Source organism: Loxodonta africana, chromosome 16 (genome assembly GCF_030014295.1).
Source record: "Loxodonta africana isolate mLoxAfr1 chromosome 16, mLoxAfr1.hap2, whole genome shotgun sequence".
Classification (NCBI taxonomy): domain Eukaryota; kingdom Metazoa; phylum Chordata; class Mammalia; order Proboscidea; family Elephantidae; genus Loxodonta; species Loxodonta africana.
The window spans coordinates 30,800,818-30,819,086 of NC_087357.1; the positions used below are offsets into that span (position 1 = coordinate 30,800,818).

General features: G+C 52.2%; 2 protein-coding genes across 4 annotated transcripts; both read left to right on the plus strand.

Annotated features, from left to right (window-relative positions):
- The first annotated feature begins 900 nt into the window (after positions 1-900).
- CALHM1 (calcium homeostasis modulator 1) lies at positions 901-6,374 on the plus strand. The gene is made up of 2 exons (XM_003409137.3): positions 901-1,452; positions 5,877-6,374. The coding sequence occupies exons 1-2, from the start codon at positions 901-903 to the stop codon at positions 6,348-6,350; spliced, it is 1,026 nt and encodes a 341-aa protein (XP_003409185.2). The 3' UTR covers positions 6,351-6,374.
- A 2,637-nt stretch (positions 6,375-9,011) lies between these two features.
- Positions 9,012-18,232, plus strand: CALHM2 (calcium homeostasis modulator family member 2). Of its 3 annotated transcripts, none has more exons than XM_023546761.2 (4): positions 9,012-9,374; positions 10,621-10,680; positions 13,906-14,600; positions 15,935-18,232. In XM_023546761.2, exons 3-4 carry the CDS (start codon positions 14,046-14,048, stop codon positions 16,349-16,351), a joined length of 972 nt encoding a protein of 323 aa, XP_023402529.2. In that variant the 5' UTR covers positions 9,012-9,374; positions 10,621-10,680; positions 13,906-14,045; the 3' UTR covers positions 16,352-18,232. The 3 variants fall into 3 exon arrangements, with proteins under 3 accessions (XP_023402529.2, XP_064125430.1, XP_003409008.2); XM_064269360.1 differs by having other exon boundaries at positions 10,661-10,680; XM_003408960.4 differs by lacking the exon at positions 10,621-10,680 and having other exon boundaries at positions 9,013-9,374.
- The last annotated feature ends 37 nt before the right edge of the window (positions 18,233-18,269 follow it).

An 18,269-nucleotide genomic window follows, 5' to 3' on the forward strand; every position in this document is an offset into this window, starting at 1 on the left:
AATCACCACCACCATCACTGTCATTACTGCTATCACTCTCACCATCACCACCATCCTCACCATCCCCTCCATCAACATCACCACCATCCTCACCACCACTACCACCATCACCTTCATCAACATCACCACCATCCTCACCACCACTACCACCATCGCCATCATTACTGCTATCACCACCACTCTCACCATCACCACAATCCTCACCATCACCACCATCCTCACCACCATTATCACCATCACCTCCATCAACAACACCACTGCCATCACCACAACTATCACCTTCACCTCCATTAGCACCAACCCCACCACCAACATTATCACCCCCATTATGGTCGCCACCACCGCTGCCATCACTGCATCATCAATTCATTGTCCGAACTGATAGAGGAGCCCTCTGGGATCCTGACCCAGTGTGGACAGGCAAGAGGAGGGTGATGTGCTTCGCAGAAGCCCAGAGGTTCAGGCCCAGGAACTCGGGCCTCTGCAGCGGCCCTGGATTCTCCCAGATTCCAACCCTGCTGGAGACAGTCTTCCAAACTATGCCTGAGCCTGCCCTCCGCTTGCCCTCTCCCACCCACACCCACAGAGAACTGGTCCCCATCAGGTGCAGCTTTGTGGTTTCCCATTACCGGAGGTGGCTCTAAAGAGAGAGCAGCTGGGAAGGGTGAAGAAAGGAGGGGCTGTGCCCACAGGGTTGGCCAACCTGCACCCTCTCGGCCAGCACCTGACTCGAAGTTTCCTCAAAGGGACAGTGATCTCAGCCCTGTACTGAGCCCTGCCCATCTCTGTTAGGAGCCCCAGAGTCATGAGGTGGGCACCCAGTGGGCAGGGAGGGCCACAGGGGCCGTCTGTGAGGCAGTGGTGAGGAGAAGGAGGGCCGTGGGCCCCTCAGGGGGCGCGATGGATAAGTTTCGGATGATCTTCCAGTTCCTGCAGTCCAACCAGGAATCCTTCATGAATGGCATCTGTGGCATCATGGCTCTGGCCAGTGCCCAGATGTACTCGGCCTTCGACTTCAACTGCCCCTGCCTGCCAGGCTATAATGCAGCCTACAGTGCCGGCATTTTGCTGGCACCTCCCCTGGTGCTCTTTCTGCTCGGCCTGGTCATGAACAACAACGTGTCCATGCTGGCTGAAGAGTGGAAGCGGCCACCGGGCCGCCGGGCCAAGGACCCTGCTGTGTTACGCTACATGTTCTGCTCCATGGCCCAGCGCGCACTCATCGCGCCTGTTGTCTGGGTGGCAGTCACGCTGCTCGATGGCAAGTGCTTCCTCTGTGCATTCTGCACGGCCGTCCCTGTGGCTGCGCTGGGCAACGGCAGCCTGGCGCCTGGCCTGACTCCCCAGGAGCTTGCCCGCCTGCTGGCCCGGGTGCCCTGCCCTGAGATCTACGATGGCGACTGGCTGCTGGCCCGTGAGGTGGCTGTGCGCTACTTGCGCTGCATCTCTCAGGTGAGGGGGCCAGATGGCCTCAGGCTGGGACTTCCTCCATAGGCAGGGCCCCTCCAGAAGAGCATTGTCCCCTCATCCCTCAGAATGGGACTTCCTCAGGGCAGTCATATTCCCACCCCTCCATCAGACTGGAGCACCCCAGACAGGTCTCAGTTTTCCTCCCCAGATGAAGCTCCTTGGGGCTGGGCATGTTTTCTCAACTCAGACAGGCCTTCTGAAGGCCAGGCAGGTCTCTTCCCTCAGACAGGGGCCACCTGGGGAACGTACTGTGGCTCCCTCAGGCCAGACGCTTCCGGACAGCAGGCCTGTCCCATGTTCTGAGGTCTCCAGAGCCAGGCCCACATCCTCCATCCCGAGGACCAAGCTTGGGAGTATTTGCATCCTTTTCCTCTTCCAGGTGTAGGTATGGTGAGGCCAGTGGGTAGCAGGGCCATTTGGATACATTTCCCTGGCAAATGCCTCCAGCTGGAGTCTCCCTGCTTGGGGAACAGGAGCTAAGGGTCTGGGTGCTCTGGAAGGGTGGACACGGATGAGGGATATGACCAAGGCCAGGGTGGGGTTGCTTAAGTCGAGACCCCAGGTCGTCTTAGCCCCACTACCCTGTCCTCTGCCCCTCTGGGCACTCACTAGCCTGGGCTTCTCCAGCTACCCTTCCAGACCCTGCAGTGTGGGAAGGACAACCTGAGCAACGTGCTCATTCAGCCGGAGCACTAGGGGCTGTCAGGGAGGGGGCAGGAGCCCAGGCCTGCCCTCCAAGGGCTAGAGAAATGTATATACTCAGACACCCCTGGCTCCACCTCTCCAGCCCAGATCTCCTTTCTCCCACTAGGTCTCCATCACCCCCCAGATTCCCCATGTGGACGTCACACTCTGGGTATCTAACACCATACTCTGCTTCTCCCCACTGCACCTCGTCCCCTATGAGGTACTTTGCCCCATTATCCCAGTCCTTGGAGCCTGGGGAAACTGTCCCTCTACCTGAGCTTAAAACTATGAAATCATGCACAACTAGATGGTGCCCGGCTACCACCACCGACTACTCTGACAGTGATCACAATAGAGGGTCCCGGACAGAGCTGGAGAAAAATGTAGAACAAAATTCTAACTCACAAAAAAAGACCAGACTTGCTGGTCTGACACAGACTAGAGAAACCCTGAGAGTATGGATACCCTTTTAACTCAGTAATGAAGTCACTTCTGAGGTTCACCCTTCAAGCAAAGATTAGACAGGCCCATAAACAAAACGAGACTAAGCGGGCACACCAGCCCAGAAGCAAGGACAAAATAGCAGTAGGGAATAGGAAAGCTGGCAATGGGGAGCCTAAGGTCGAGAAATGGAGAGTATTGACACATCACGGGGCTGGCAACCAATGTCACAAAACAATATGTGTATTGTTTAATGAGAAACTAATTTGCTCTGTAAACCTTCATCTAAGGCACAACAAAAAGAAAAAAAAAATTTTTTTTAACTGTTTGGAAGAGATCCATATTTATACCTATTCCCAAGAAAGACGATCCAACCGAATGTGGAAATTATAGAACAATATCATTAATATCACACGCAAGCAAAATTCGGCTGAAGATCATTCAAAAACGGCTGCAGCAGTATATCAACAGGGAACTGCCAGAAATGCAGGCCGGTTTCAGAAGAGGACGTGGAACCAGGGATATCATTGCTGATGAGAGATGGATCCTGGCTAAAGGCAGAGAATACCAGAAGGATGTTTACCTGTGTTTTATTGACTATGGAAAGGCATTTGACTCTGTGGATCATAACAAACTATGGATAACACTGCGAAGAATGGGAATTCCAGAACACTTAATTGTGCTCATGAGGAAGCTTTACATAGATCAAGAGGCAGTTGTTCGGACAGAACAAGGGAATACTGATTGGTTTAAAGTCAGGAAAGGTGTGCGTCAGGGTTGTATTCTTTCACCATACCTATTTAATCTGTACACTGAACAAATAATCCGTGAAGCTGGACTATATGAAGAAGAACGGGGCAACAGGATTGGAGGAAGACTCATTAACAACCTGCATTATGCAGATGACACAACCTCGCTTGCTGAAAGTGAAGAGGACTTGAAGCGCTTACTAGTGAAGATCAAAGACCACGGCCTTCAGTATGGATTACACCTCAACATAAAGAAAACAAAAATCCTCACAACTGGACCAATGAGCAACATCATGATAAATGGAGAAAAGATTGAAGTTGTCAAGGATTTCATTTTACTTGGATCCACAATCAACACCCACGGAAGCAGCAGTCAAGAAATCAAAAGACGCGTTGCATTGGGCAAATCTGCTGCAAAGGACCTCTTCAAAGTGTTGAAGAGCAAAGATGTCACCCTGAAGACTAAGGTGCTCCTGACCCAAGCCATGGTATTTTCAATCACATCATATGCATGTGAAAGCTGGACAATGAATAAGGAAGACCGAAGAAGAGTTGACGCCTTTGAATTGTGGTGTTGGCGAAGAATGTTGAATATACCATGGACTGCCAAAAGAATGAACAAATCTGTCTTGGAGGAAGTGCAGCCAGAATGCTCCTTAGAGGCAAGGATGGCGAGACTGCGTCTTACATACTTTAGACATGTTCTCAGTAGGGATCAGTCCCTGGAGAAGGACATCATGCTTGGCAGTGTACAGGGTCAGTGGAAAAGAGGAAGACCCTCAACAAGGTGGATTGATACAGTGGCTGCAACAATGAGCTCAAGCATAACAACGATTGTAAGGATGATGCAGGACCGGGTAGTGTTTCGTTCTGTTGTGCATAGGGTGGCTATGAGTTGGAACCGACTCAACGGCACCTAACAACAACAACATAAAATCATAAGTTGCAAGTGCCCCCAGAGATCACGGCTGCCTGGCCTATAAACACGTTTTATTTGGCCTTCAGTGATGTTAAACTTTAGAATTACTTGACACATTTAAAAACCAGAAAATTTCACATAAAAATCGAATTTCCAATTTCCTTGGAAACATCTGAAGATCCACATTTCCTCCTGGAATAGGGTGGGGATAGCAACCCCCACCCAGATGGAACACGTGCCCTCCTGTACCCCATCTGAAGTCTGCTCTACCATCACCACCTGCCCCCCCATCTTGACCTGGCCAAACACTTCTCTGTGCAGATGGGGGCTTGACTCTGGAGCCCATCTTGGGGGAGCCTCCCATCCATGCCCACTGTGGGTTATTGGCAGACCAGATCTAGAGCCCACATGTCCCATGTTGTTCAGCACAGAGTTTGAGCACTTGAGTCCCTGAAGGCCCAGCTCAGAGCCCAGCACAGAGGAGGTGCTCGGTTAGTGCCTGGAGAGTGAATGGTAGATAGTACAAGGAGTTGAAGGAGAGCCATAGGCTCAGAGGAGGAAGGGTCCCTGTCTTAGCTACACAGTGCTGCTATAACAAAAATACCACAAGTAGATGGCTTTAATAAACAGAAATTTGTTTTCTCACAGTCTGGGAGGCTAGAAGTTTGAATTCAGGGCACCAGCTCCAGGGGAAAGATTTTTCTCTCTGTTGGATCTGGGTGAAGGTCTTTGTCATCAATCTTCCCCTGGCCTAGGAGCTCCTTAGCACAGGGACCCTGAGTCCGAAGGACATATTCCACTCCTGGCTCTTCTTGCTTGTTGGTAATTAGGCCCCTCTCCTCTCTCCTCTCTTTTATATCTCAAAAGAGATTGACTTAAGATGCAACCTAATCCTGTAGATTAAGTCCTGCCTCATTAACATAACTGCCTCTAATCCTGCATCATTAACATCATAGAGGATAAGATTTATAACACATAGGATAATCACATCAGATCACAAAATGGTGAACAATCACACAATACTGGGAATCATAGCCTAGCCAAGTTGACACACATTTTGGGGAAACACAATTCAATCCATAACAGTCCCTATGGCCTGGGGTGGTCAAGGAAGGCTTCACAAAGGAAGAGGCATGGTCAGCAGGGGCCTAGTGGCAACATGTCTAATGGTTACTGAGTACTAACTATGTACCAGGCACTGTGCTAAGTGAATTATCACATTTAGTCCTCAACAACCCTATGAAAGAGATACTATCACCAGCTCCATTTTACGTGTGGGAAAACTGAGGCACAGAGAAACCAGGTGCCTTTCTCCTGGTCAGCTGGTATGTAGTAGAGACAGGACTCAAACCCAGGCAGCCTAATTCCAGGTTCTGCCCACTGAGGGCCAGGCCTACAGGCCAGATGCTTTCCATCAGGATTTCCTCTCCACAAGGTGGGTACAACTACACCCATTTTACAGACAAGAGAATGGAGACCAAGAGGGGAACTCACTTGCCTAGCCGTTGCTCTTTTCCCTAAGGACCCTGACATAGAGTGCTCTGGAGGGGTCCGGTCAGATGAGGGGGACAAGAGGGCAGTGCTGGCTGACTCTCTTCTCTGCTCCACAGGCACTAGGCTGGTCCTTTGTGCTGCTGACCACCCTGCTGGCCTTCGTGGTCCGCTCTGTGCGGCCCTGCTTCACGCAGGTCGCCTTCCTCAAGAGCAAGTACTGGTCCCACTACATTGATATTGAGCGCAAGCTCTTCGATGAGACATGCACGGAGCATGCGAAGGCCTTTGCCAAGGTCTGTATCCAGCAGTTCTTCGAGGCCATGAACCAGGACTTGGAGCTGGGTCACGCCCACGGGGTGCTGGTCACAGCCACTGCTGCCCCAGCCGCCACCGACAATGCTGGGGAGGAGAGGGAGAAGCTGCATGGCATCATGGATCAAGGCTCCGTGAACAGGCTGCTCACCAGCTGGCACGAGTGCAAGCCACCACTGAGGCTGGGCCAGGAGGAGCCACTGGTGGGCAATGGCTGGGCTGGGGGCGGGCCCCGGCCCCCACGCAAAGAGGTGGCCACCTACTTCAGCAAAGTGTGAGCCGTGATCAGCTAAAGAGGCAGGAATGAGGGTCTGAACCCACAGCCCCTCAGACTCCCAAATCAAATGGAAAAACAAAGGCTGTAGGTGCTGGGCAGTAGGCCCCTGGAGCAGACCCACATGCCCAGGCCTGCCCATTTGAGGCAGGAAATTTGGATGTAGGCACTGTGACATTACCCTGGATGGCCCTGGAGCAGGGAGGCCAAGACCAATATTAGTCAGGAGGGCTCAGAACAGGCTTGGGGGCTATGGGGAGATGGTTCCCACCTGCCTAGTCACTTGTCAGGCCACTTTTAGAGCCAGTGGCCCCATCCCTCGTTCACCATCTCCTCTCAGGTCCTGGGAGGGTCCCTGCCCCAGCATCCACTCTTGTCTGGGGCTTTTTAGGAGCCTGTTCCCTTGTACTCAGCACTCAGGGAGTGGAAGAGCTTTCGGCCCTTGCGTGACACAGGAACCCCCTGATCTTGGCCAGAATGTCCTGAGTGAAACTGAGCAGGGTAGACCCAGGTGGGCTGTAAGGACACAGTACATGGCCTTACCTGGTGTGAATACCTGAGGAGACAGGTGATGGGACAAGATGCTGAAGGCCAGGTCCACCTGGGAGAAGCCAGAGTGTGTGGTCGTCATGAAGGTCACTCAACAACTGTTGAGGTGGACTGCACATTTGTTCAGCACCAAGCACAAAAGGCCCTCCATGTAGGGAAGGTTGTGGGGGCGCCTTGAAGGCCACCCTAGTGCCCCCTCACATCAAGGTAGCTGTCACGGGGGAATCAGACCACTCCCAGGGCTTTAACAGCTAGAAACAGAAGTGATACCTCCTCATTTTCTAAAAGACCACACCTCCTGGGGTGGGGACTCTAAAGCGCTAAAAGGCTCTGCCCTGAAGTAGGGGTGAGGGTGGGGGAACGGGAGGGGAACTACCTAGAGTGGAAACAGCACAGACTATGGAGTGAGACAGAACTAGGCCAAACTCTGGTTCTACCACTTACCAGCTGTGTTCCTGGGCCAGTTGCTTCACTTTCTGTGCATGAGTTTCCTTATCTGTGAAATGGGGATGAGAGCACCTATCTCAGAGGGTTTTTGTGATCATGAAATGAGTGAAGTGTGTAAAAGCACATAGCACGTGGGAGGCACCCAGTACACGGTGACTGATGGGTTTGTTGATCCCTAAACCTGAGAATTGCCTCCTGCCTCGGGTAGAGGAGAAGAACATAAGGAATGGAAGCAACTCAAGCCCTCTTGGTGGAGGAGGAGGAAATTGAGGGCCAGAGTGACTTTTCACCCGCCTTGGATATCTTTGGGAAACATTGGTGGTATAGTGGTTAAGCGCTATGGCTGCTAACCAAAATGTCAGCAGTTTCAAATTCACCAGACACTGCTTGGAAACTCTATGGGACAGTTCTACTGTGTCCTACAGGTTGCTGTGAGTCAGAATTGACTTGATGGCAACAGGTTTGATGGTTGGTGGGTATCGTTGAGACATAAGTCCAACCATCACAGAATTTCTTTATCTTGGTCCCAACAGCACTATTTTAAAGATTTTCGTCCTCCTTTTCATGCACCTTCCCTCTATTCCCATTCTGAGACCCAGTGTCCCTCCCATTAATCATTTGGGAAGAGGGGGATCCCTGTAGACCAAGGTGGGCTGGGAGGGTTTCCCCAGGAAGTAGGACCTGGATTGGCCCCTGAAGGAGAAGAATTTGATGAACTAAGGCCAGGTTACCTGTTGGTTGGGGTAGGGGAGGGGACTGCCAAGTGGGAAAAGAAAGCCTGAAGGAAGTAGGGAGTACAGGTGTGAAAGGAAGAGCAGAGCTTCGGGTCTGGCTGGCCTGGGCTCAAATACTAGAGCTGTAGGTCCTAAGGCAAGTCACCTAACCCCTCTGAGCCTCAGTTTGTTTATCTGTAAAATGGTTATAAAAACACCTGCTTTTCAGGATTATGGTGAGGATAAAGGGAGATATATTTTGGGGAAGGATCCAGAGTGGTAACAGGGGCTGGGGGTCATCTCACCTGATTCTGGGGGTCATCTTTCCTGTCCTTAGACAGGACTCTCTGCTTTAGCATTCCTAACCCACGACTCTTCAGCCTCACTTGCACACTCCCACAGACGAGGAGCTGGGCAGTGCTGATTGTTACAAAAGGGCTTCCTTCATAAACCCAACTCCTTGTAATTTTCACCTGTGGGTCCTCAAAGACTCTCCGGACTCCTGAATTCACTTGTCAGTCCTCCAGAGATCTGAAGCATTAACAGGGGAGTCAGCTGAACTATGGATAGAAGAGCCTGCGGGAGGGGGTTTACCCCGGCAATGGCAGGACAGCTCTGAAGGAAAAGGCTGGGAAGTCCCCAGTCCTGGGTGCCCTGCTAGGGGTCGGTTCAGTCTGAAGCCACCTCTCCCCTGACCCTGCTGGGATCTCCTTCTGGAAGCTTCTGCCTGGTGGGGTTCAGGCATGGGGGTGCTCTGGAAACTGACTCAGAGGGCAGGTCCAGGGCCAGAGCTCACTGAAGACCTGGCTGCCTGGCCCCTGCTGACAGCCCCCATCGCTGGTCCCACTGGAGCAGAGCACGTCAGGCCTGGTTGGGGCAGGGCTGAGGGGTGGAGGGTATCACTGCTCAGGGAGGGTGAGCAGGCCCAGCCCCCAGGCGGTGCGGGACAAACGCAGCAGCTGCCAGCAGGCGCCTGCACTTCCTTCCTCACCAGCACTGCCGCTGCCTCCTCTGCAGGCGCGCGAGGCTGTTTTTCCACTCGCTGCCGCACGTTCCATCCCACTGTTTCCTTCTCTCTTTTCTGGAGTTAAACTTTTCTGAAGGCGCCACCAGCCCTGGGCCTGCTGGTCTCAGACGAGTTCCAGTGTTGGCCAGAGACGCAGAGAGAAGACAAGAGGGAAGAGCTGAAGCAGCCCGGGGATCAGGCTGGGCCAAGGGCGGCTGCTCTACCAGTGGCTGGCCCAGGAGAACCACGCCCGGGGCTCCAAGAGCCCAGCCCTGCCAAGACCCAGGCCACAGGTGCCCGCAGCCAGCCCCAGGTAAGGAAGGGTCCCTCCCTGGTTCAGCCAGGTACTTGGGGAGCAAGGCAGAGTTGGTTCTGAGCTGCCCAGATGTCCGGGGAGAGAGAGGCCTCTAGCTGAGGCCCCCACTGGAGCAGGGTCAGTCCTATCCCCAGGAGGTCCCACTCCAGGCCTGGCCTGTGGGGCAGGGGCAATACCCTCAGATGGCGGCCTGGCTCATCGTCTGCTCAGCACCCACTGCTGTGTAGGCATCCTGCACCGGCCTTGGGTGGGTTTGTAAATCCAGGGCTCCCACTCGTAGCTAAATTAGGAGACTTGAAGCCAAGAGAAGAGGAAAGGGAGACAGGGTTGTGTTTAACCCGATCATCCACAACAAAACTACAAACTCCCTTTCCCAGGGAGCAAGGCTGGAGCCCCGGGCCCGTGAGTTGGGGATGGAGTCAGATACCTCCACTTCCTCCTGGTGTCCCGCGTTTCCATATGGCTCTGCCCAGGCCCATCCTGACAGCCCCAACAGAGACAGTGGTGGTGATAGAGATGAGGGCACAGAAGGGAATACGGGCAGATCTCCCACCTTTGCTTGCTGCCCACCCCAGCCTTCCACTCCCTGGCTTCCTCTGGCCTGGGGACCTTTGTTTTCCATCGCTGAGATGTGGAGGAGGACATGGGGCCACACCCGGGGCTCTCAGGGTCTGTGTGGGTGGAGCCTGGGAAGAGAGTTGGGCAGGACATCTCTGGAGCCTTAGTCCACGACCACTTCCTGGTGGGTGGCCAGCACCACTGCAGCCCTGACTAAGACAGAGAAGCCTCAGGGTGCTGCTGAGCCTTCACCCAGGCTTCCTGTCACTGGCAAGCAAGTCTGCTTGATGGGAAGAGGCCATGGCTAGGGAGGGGGAAAACACTCCGGGGCTTGCCAGGCTCCTGTGGGCAGACAGACCAAGGTCAGGAGGAGACAGAGAATATGGAGGGCACATTCAGTTCAGCCTCACCCTTCCACATCCCGAGTCTCCTTAGGTCCTGGTCAGAAGTTCTGCCCAGGCACTGCATATTTGAATGGCCTCAAGCTAGGTACTTCCTCTTCAGGCCTTAGTTTCCTGATCTCTGCAGGAAGGAGAATCACCCTCCACCCCACCACTGTCACCTCTGGGAGGCACTGTGAAGACCCAACAGGTTGAGAGAGATGGAAGAAAGAGCTGGGGGGTTTCACACAGGACTATTATCAGGCATCATTTGTTCCCTTTCTTTTCCCTCCAATAACTACAAGAGGAGAGCAAGGACCAGAATGATTTATCCTCTTTTCACAGATGAGGAAAATGAGGCCCAGGTAAGTCATGAAGTATGTTGAAAGCCAGAATCTTCTAAACCAGTTCAGAGCCTGAAGTTTCCAAAATGAAGCAAAAGGTTCTTATGAACTCCAGAGACGCTGGAGCCTTGCTATGTCAGGCTCACCATTGACTGGAGGCCCCTACTTCTACCCCGCCCCACATTCCAGGATTAAGTCCAAGTCTCTTACCCATCAGTACACCCACTCCAGCTTTTATACCCACGGGGCTACAGGGCCTGAAGATACACTCCCCAAATATCCCCAGGTCCCTCAGCACATTAGCACTACCTGAAATCCTAGGGGGAAAGCTTGTCAGCATCTCACATTCCCCAACACCATAGGGCCATTCCCAACCCCTACCCCTAGAGAAGCTTGTGGTGGCAGAAAGAACGTGTTTGAGGCACGCAGATCTGGGCTTGAATCCCAGCTCTGCTGCTTGGCAAGTCATTCACCCTCAGTGAGTCTTCACCTTCTCTTGCGTACAATGGGGATAGTAATACGGTCATCTCACCACTGTGAGATGACTACATTCCTATCACCATCTACAGAAGGGGCATGAACAATCAGGGGTAGAATTCAATGAGCAATGTTATTGTTGTTAGCTGCTGTAAAAATGGCATGGCGGAGGCATATGACCTCCTCTAACTTCACAAGGGGGAAGGAAAACCAAGATCAACAGTCCAAGGCTGATTGCTATTTGGTAGGGGGTCAAACATGCCCCATTTTTACCAATTTTGACACCAACCACCCCTTCCATGGTATTCTCCACTTCTCTGCTGGGTTCAATAATTCATTGCGATGACCACACAGAACTCACAGACAACACTCACAATTATGGGGTTTATTAGGGAAGTAACAGGTTACAATTCAGGTTCTGGAAATACTTAGGATACAGTTCTTCTATCAGGAAAGCCTCTTCTCAGCTGTGCTCACAGGCAGTCCTCTCTCTGGCCCTCAGCCCCTCAGCCCAGCCTCTGCCCTGCTCAGGCAAATTTACAAAGCTCTTTTAGCTCTGCCTATAAGTGCCCAGAGGCACTCCACTCCACCAGTAAGCCTCATGCCCCAAGGAACTCAGCTTTCTTGCTCTGGGGGCCAGGAAGCCCACCTCACCGTCTCCTGCCAGTCTCCTGGTTCTGCTGCAGCTGTTTCTCTGCCGCTGCTTCTCCATCCCTTTAACTTCCAGTCCTGGAAGGGGATTTTTCTGATGGGCACTAACTTTTCCTGCATTGATGCATCCCAAGGTGAGCCACTTGCTCAAAGTTCAGAAAACAAGTCTTTTTTTCTCTCTCTCTACAGCTCCTTCCTTCAAATACAAATCTCTTGTTCTTTTGGGTAAATCCTAGTTCCCCTTTTAGCATATCCAATCAAATATAGGCTGAAAGCAGAATTACACACTCTGTTATCTATAATACCCAATACTCATTTCTATCATACATTTAAGTCTGCTTTACAACAATAGGTAGGAAAAACCTTCAATATCTATAGTGCATTCAAATAAACATATTAAGCCTTTTAAAAAATATTCCAGTTTCATCTTCTCCATCCCTTGACTATATGGCCTCAGGCCTCTGGCTGGGTGGAACCAGTAGACCCTGGACTCCTATCAATCATCTTGTTTAATCAACCTGGCTTTTGCACCAGGCCACTCCAGATGTGGCTTTTCTCCCCTCAGCTGCAGCTAACATCTCTTACTTTCCTTTCAGCCATTATAGGTAACAACAACAACGTAACCATCAAAGAATCAAAAGTTTCACTTCCCACATCCCTTCCTTCTTTCTTTTACAAACTCTCATGCTTCCATGAGTCTGGAGCCATTGCAACAAATTCCGCTTCTGATGCCAACAATAAATACACATGGCAGAGGCGTGTGATCTCCTCTAACTTCACGAGGGGGAAGGAGAATCAAGGTCAACAGGCCAAGGCTGATTCCTATGAGGCGGAGGTCAGACATGCCTCCTCTCTCCACCACCTTTACCAATTTTAACACCATCTGTCCCTCTCACGGCACCCTCGACTTCTGTGCTGGGTTTGATAATTCATTGCAGTGGCCATACTCATGATTGTGGAGTGTATTAGGGGAGTAAGAGTTTACAATTCAGGGTCAGGAAGTACTTAGGATACAATTCTTCTATCAGAACAGCCTCTTCTCAGCTGTGCACCCAGGCAAGTCTCTCTTTGACCCTTGGCCCTGCTCGGGCAAGTGTTACAAAGCTCTTTTAGTTCTGCCTATAAGTGCCCAGAGGCACCCCACTCTACCAGTAAGCTTCATGCCCCAAGGTGCTCAACTTTCTCTTTCTGTGGGCTGGGAAGCCCACCATGCTGTCTCCTGCCAGTCTTCTGCTGCTGCTTCTCACTGTCTCTTGTGTTACAGCTCCCCCTCTTTGTCCTGGTTCTGCAGCATCTGCTGCCCCTCTCTGTCTTCTGTGTTACAGCTGATCTGTCTCTCTCTCAGTGTCTCCCTTTAAGACTAGTGGGATGGCAAAACTGACCAATCCCCTCATCAGGGTCCTATACACCTTATTTGCATGGTCCTACCCCCACAAGGGTGCCATGAACCTTATTTACATTATTAGCAAGCTATCCAGTTCCCTTGGCAGGGCCACAAGCACCTCATTTGCATTGTCCCACCGAAACATTTGGTGGCAGTTACAAAGACTATGGCTAGAAGGTCCATATTCAGTAATTCACTGCAGAGAAGCTGCCGTCAAGTCGGCTGTAACTCATAGCAATCCCACGTACAGCAGAATGAAATGTTGCCTGGTCCTGTATCATCTTCACGATCACATGTTCAAGTGCAGTGTTGCAACCACTGCGAATTTTGAGTGACTTCCAACCTAGGGGGCTTATCTTCCGGCACTGTATCAGAAAACATTCTGTTGTGATCCACAGGGTTTTCACTGGCTAATTTTCTAAGTAGATTACCAGGCCTTTCTTCCTAGTCTGTCTTAGTCTGGAAGCTCTGCTGAAACCTGTCCACCATAGGTGACCCTGCTGGTATTTGAAATACCAGTGGCATAGCTTCCAGCATCACAGCAACATGCAAGATACCACAGTAGGACAAACTGACAGATGGGTGGTGGCAATGAACAGTAGTTACCACTATTTCTCCCAGGTCCATGGGTTCCCCCAAAACTCTTTCCTTTCTTACCAGCCTGGCCACACAAGCATCCTCCTCAGTCTCAGTTTTCAATGGCAAACATTTATCAGGCATCTGCTGTTCCACAGGAACCATCGGGCTAACCACCGTAAAGGATAAAATGGCAAGACTGTACCCTGTCTTCAGGTGCCCAACAGCCTGCGCCTCTTCCTAGTCCCACCAGGAACCATCAGTCCCAGTCTCCTGCCTCCATCCTGCAGCTTTCACCATGGCAGCCCTGGTGGCAGAGAACTTCCGCTTCCTATCACTCTTCTTCAAGAGCAAGGATGTGATGATTTTCAACGGCCTGGTGGCACTGGGAACGGTGGGCAGCCAGGAGCTGTTCAGTGTGGTAGCCTTCCACTGTCCCTGCTCACCGGCCCGGAACTACTTGTATGGGCTGGCAGCCATCGGTGTGCCCGCCCTGGCGCTGTTTCTGATCGGTGTCATCCTCAACAATCACACTTGGAACCTAGTGGCTGAGTGCCAGCACCGGAGGGCCAAGAACTGCTCGGCTGCCCCCATCTTCCTACTCCTGAGCTCCATCCTGGGCCGCGCTGCTGTGGCTCCCGTTACCTGGTCTGTCATCTCCCTGCTGCGTGGTGAAGCTTACGTCTGTGCCCTCAGCGAGTTCGTGGACCCCTCCTCGCTCACAGCTGAGGAAGAGGCCTTCCCACCAGCCCATGCTACCGAAATCCTGGCCAGATTTCCTTGCGGGGAGGGCCCTTCCAACCTGTCAGGTTTCCGGGAGGAGGTCAGCCGCAGGCTCAAGTATGAGTCCCAGGTAAGGAGCTGTGCAGAGGGAAACTCCCCCTCTCCTTCTCTAGATGGTGGTTGGGGCAGAGGGGTTGGGGTGGCCCAGTGTTAAAACTGGAGTTGGATCCTCAGGGGCTGAGGTGTCCAGGAAACCACTAGATTATCAGCATCAGGTTAGCAGAGCTGGTTAATCCAAGCATAAATACTTAGTGGGACAAGGGCCAATTCCAGTCCCAAATAAGCCAGATCTTTTTAAACATTAAAAGAACATCCTCTGCCTCTGGCTCAGCCTGAGCCATAATTCCAGTCAGATTAAGTCCTTTACCCCACCCTGGGCCCATGCAAGCCACCTAAGAAACATTCGCTATCAGCCATGGGTTGATAGTGTGTGTGGGGGGCTCCCAGGTCAAGCAGGTCAACAGTTGCTGACTTAAGGGTCCCCTGGGCCAGAAGGAGGGGTCAAGAGTCGGGAAGCAGGAGCTGCTGCCCTGACCCTACCCTCAGCCTCTCCTTAGTTCTGAAGGAGCTGCCAACTGCAGCAGTAGAGGTTGTCAGGGAAGAGAGGGCACAGGAAGAGAACGTGGCAGAAGCAAACAAACTGAGCTGGAAGAGTTAACTTAGTGAAGCAGGGGTGAGGGAGACAGGTAGGAGCATAAGATTTTCTAAAAGGTCTCTTCTCTTGGGTGTATAAGGAATGCAAGTAGACAGAGAAACAGGCCTGGAGCCAGCACCAAAGGAGATGGAAGATGGTAGTTAGAGCAAAATTCACTTAATGCTAGACAAATGCCCACAGACCTCTGGACAAGTTCAACTGGGGAAAACAAAGATGAACTTGATTGTTCTTGCCCTCATGAGGCTTACATCCAGGCAAGTGTCTAGAGACAAGCACATGGGTGATCTCAAAACAAGGCAGATGGTGATGAGAGGAACTGGGGCATGGGGGATTCAGAGGCAAGATTGCACCCAGAGGGGCCTTGGAAGCCTTCCGGGAGGTGGCATCTGGGCTGGGCCTGGCAGTTCGACTAGATTTTGATGGGCTGAGATGATCATGTGGGGGGAGGGGTGGGCCCTTGGGGCCAAAGGAATGGCAGCATAAAATGCAGAGGCAGTCTAAGAACAAACTGAAAGAACTGGCAGAGGAAGTGTTAAAGGGGCTAAGGAAGAAAAGGTGAAATCCCACCCCGAAGGGCCCAGCTCCCCTTTCAGAAGCAGAGTCTGATGTCTGGGAAGTTACAGAGCCAGGAGACTCAGAAGTCTGGGTTCAGTTCAGCCCACCCCCTCTGACCAGCTACTTCTTCTTGGGGTAGTAGGGGGCCCAGGCAGCCCCTTGCCCCCACTCAGTCCTGCCCACTCTCTGGCCAGCTCTTTGGGTGGCTGCTCATCGGCGTGGTGGCCATCCTGGTGTTCCTGACGAAGTGCTTCAAGCATTACTGCTCACCACTCAGCTACCGCCAGGAGGCCTACTGGGCACGGTACCGCGCCAACGAGGACCAGCTGTTCCAGCGCACCGCTGAGATGCACTCGCGGGTGCTCGCCGCCAACAACGTGCGCCGATTCTTCGGCTTCGTGGCGCTCAACAAAGATGATGAGGAGCTGGTTGCCAAGTTCCCAGTAGAAGGCACACAGCCGCGGCCACAGTGGAACGCCATTACTGGCATCTACTTGTACCGGGAGAACCAGGGGCTGCCACTCTATAGCCGCCTGCACAAGTGGGCCCAGGGTCTGGCAGGCAACGGCACGGCTCCTGACAACGTAGAGATGGCCCTGCTCGCCTCCTAAGTGTCCTGTTTCTGGCTCTCTGCAAAGGACATTACTTGGTACCAAACTGAACCCCACTGCCTACTCACATCAGATTGGGACATTTTTAAACCATAGCTTCTTAGTTTAACAGGCCAGGAGAAAGGAACACAAACTGACCTGGGGTGGGGAGGAGAAATCTAGTAGACAATGAGGTGAGCTAATGGGAAGGCTCTCAGGCCTGAAGAAATCCCCTCTCCCGTTGCCACCAGCTCACCTGGTCAACAGCTTTGGGGAAACGACTCTTTCCCAGAACTGGTCCTTAATTCACAATGATGATCTTCTTTCACTAGTGGGACTCCAAAGCTGGGAGGCCCTAGCCAGCAGAGCCAGGTGACAATGACACTCACCAATAGGCTTCTCGTGCAGTTAATTTGTGTCTAATTGCATATGGAACTGACTCAGGTGCACAGCCGGGATGCTGCCCTCCAACAATGTATGCCAATGGCTGTATTTACATTTTTGATAAAGCTTTTCTTAGTATAAAGGACTAGCTTGGTATCCGCATGTTTGAATGGGTACCAGAGAGGGGACAGGGAGACTCTGAAGGACCACAAAGGGATGAGGGGCCGGAGGTCTGCAGGGGGCATCAGGTGCTCCCACACAGGGGAAGGCCCTGGGGCTGACAGTCTCCTGCAACTGGACTCCATTAGCTGATTTTATCTGAGGAACATATGGAGCCTGGCCTTTCTCAGGGGAAAGCTTGACTTGAAATGTCGAGTCTCTCAGAGATCCTGCACTCACCAGGGCAGAACTAACTCCTTTAGCTTAGGGCTAATGCCCGGGAGCCAGGCCAGCCAGGTTCTTCTCCCTTCTGTCCCAGCCCTTGGCTGATCACTTCCACCACTTCCCTCTTGAACCTTCGCTACTCTCCCAGTCCCTGTCCTGCTTCCTGGCACGTGACTCAGTCATTTCACATGGAAAAGCTCCCCAGCTCTCAAGACATTTCAGATGCTTCCCGAGGAAACTTTCAATTCCCTCGAGACAAAGCCAAACAGGGAACTGGGTTCACAAACTAGGTGGGGCTGTGTTAGCCTCTAAGAACTTTGGAATGTAAAGAAATATTACATTATCAAAGGGGGTGGTGAGGGCTGTTGCAGAGGTTTGAGGTGCCAGTAGAACTCGTCATGTGTCCTTGTACTCATGAAACCTATCAATCAGCCTGCCCAGAAAGCTCTCCCCACAGGAGCTATAAGGTACACAGAGCAACTGTGTGATACTCCTCAAAGTCACACAGTAAGTCGGCCCCCGGGCCAAGGAAGGGCATTAATGTTACACAGCAACTTCCTACCTGCCATGCCCTTTGCCAGCACATAACGTACATTTTCCCATTTAATCCACAAGATAACCCTTAAGGGGGAAATTTTTAACCCCATTTTACAAATGTAGAAACAGTCTTGGAGAAGTTAGGTAATCTGGCCAAGGTGGGCCTGGAATGAGTCATCAGGTGGGCTATGCCAATACCTATGGCTTACCTCTTAGCCCCTCAGGTTTCCCAATTTGCCCTATTGGGCTCCACCTCTATCCTTCTGCCCCAGCCCCACAGCCCCCACAAAAAGGCTCAAGATACTGACTAAGCTGAGGCCAAGGGAATGCCGGGAGACTCCAAGATCAGACCAGGGAACAGGGAGGGCGGGCAGGGGAGAGGGCCTGCCCCATGGGCCCTGATGATGCCCTCCAGCTGGACCAAGAGCTGGCCAGAGACTAAGGGGGATCCTGGCCACAAGAGCCTCAGGAGTCCTCCCCTCTACTCTCACTTCCCAGGGAGCTCCCAGGAAGGAAAGACACAGCTCTTCTGGGGGCCTAAGAGCTCGCCTGCCTGCAACCACTGAGCAGCCTCAGATGAGGAAAAAAATTAAATAAACTAATACTCAACAAGGAATTAAGAGAAATCTCAAAT

Bases quoted from the DNA above. Each gene is read 5' to 3' on its own strand.
- CALHM1 (XM_003409137.3), top strand. From the start codon at position 901: ATGGATAAGTTTCGGATGATCTTCCAGTTCCTGCAGTCCAACCAGGAA. The intron at 1,453-5,876 runs GTGAGGGGGCCA...TCTGCTCCACAG, and splicing joins ACTTGCGCTGCATCTCTCAG to GCACTAGGCTGGTCCTTTGT.
- CALHM2 (XM_023546761.2), top strand. From the start codon at position 14,046: ATGGCAGCCCTGGTGGCAGAGAACTTCCGCTTCCTATCACTCTTCTTC. The intron at 14,601-15,934 runs GTAAGGAGCTGT...CTCTCTGGCCAG, and splicing joins GGCTCAAGTATGAGTCCCAG to CTCTTTGGGTGGCTGCTCAT.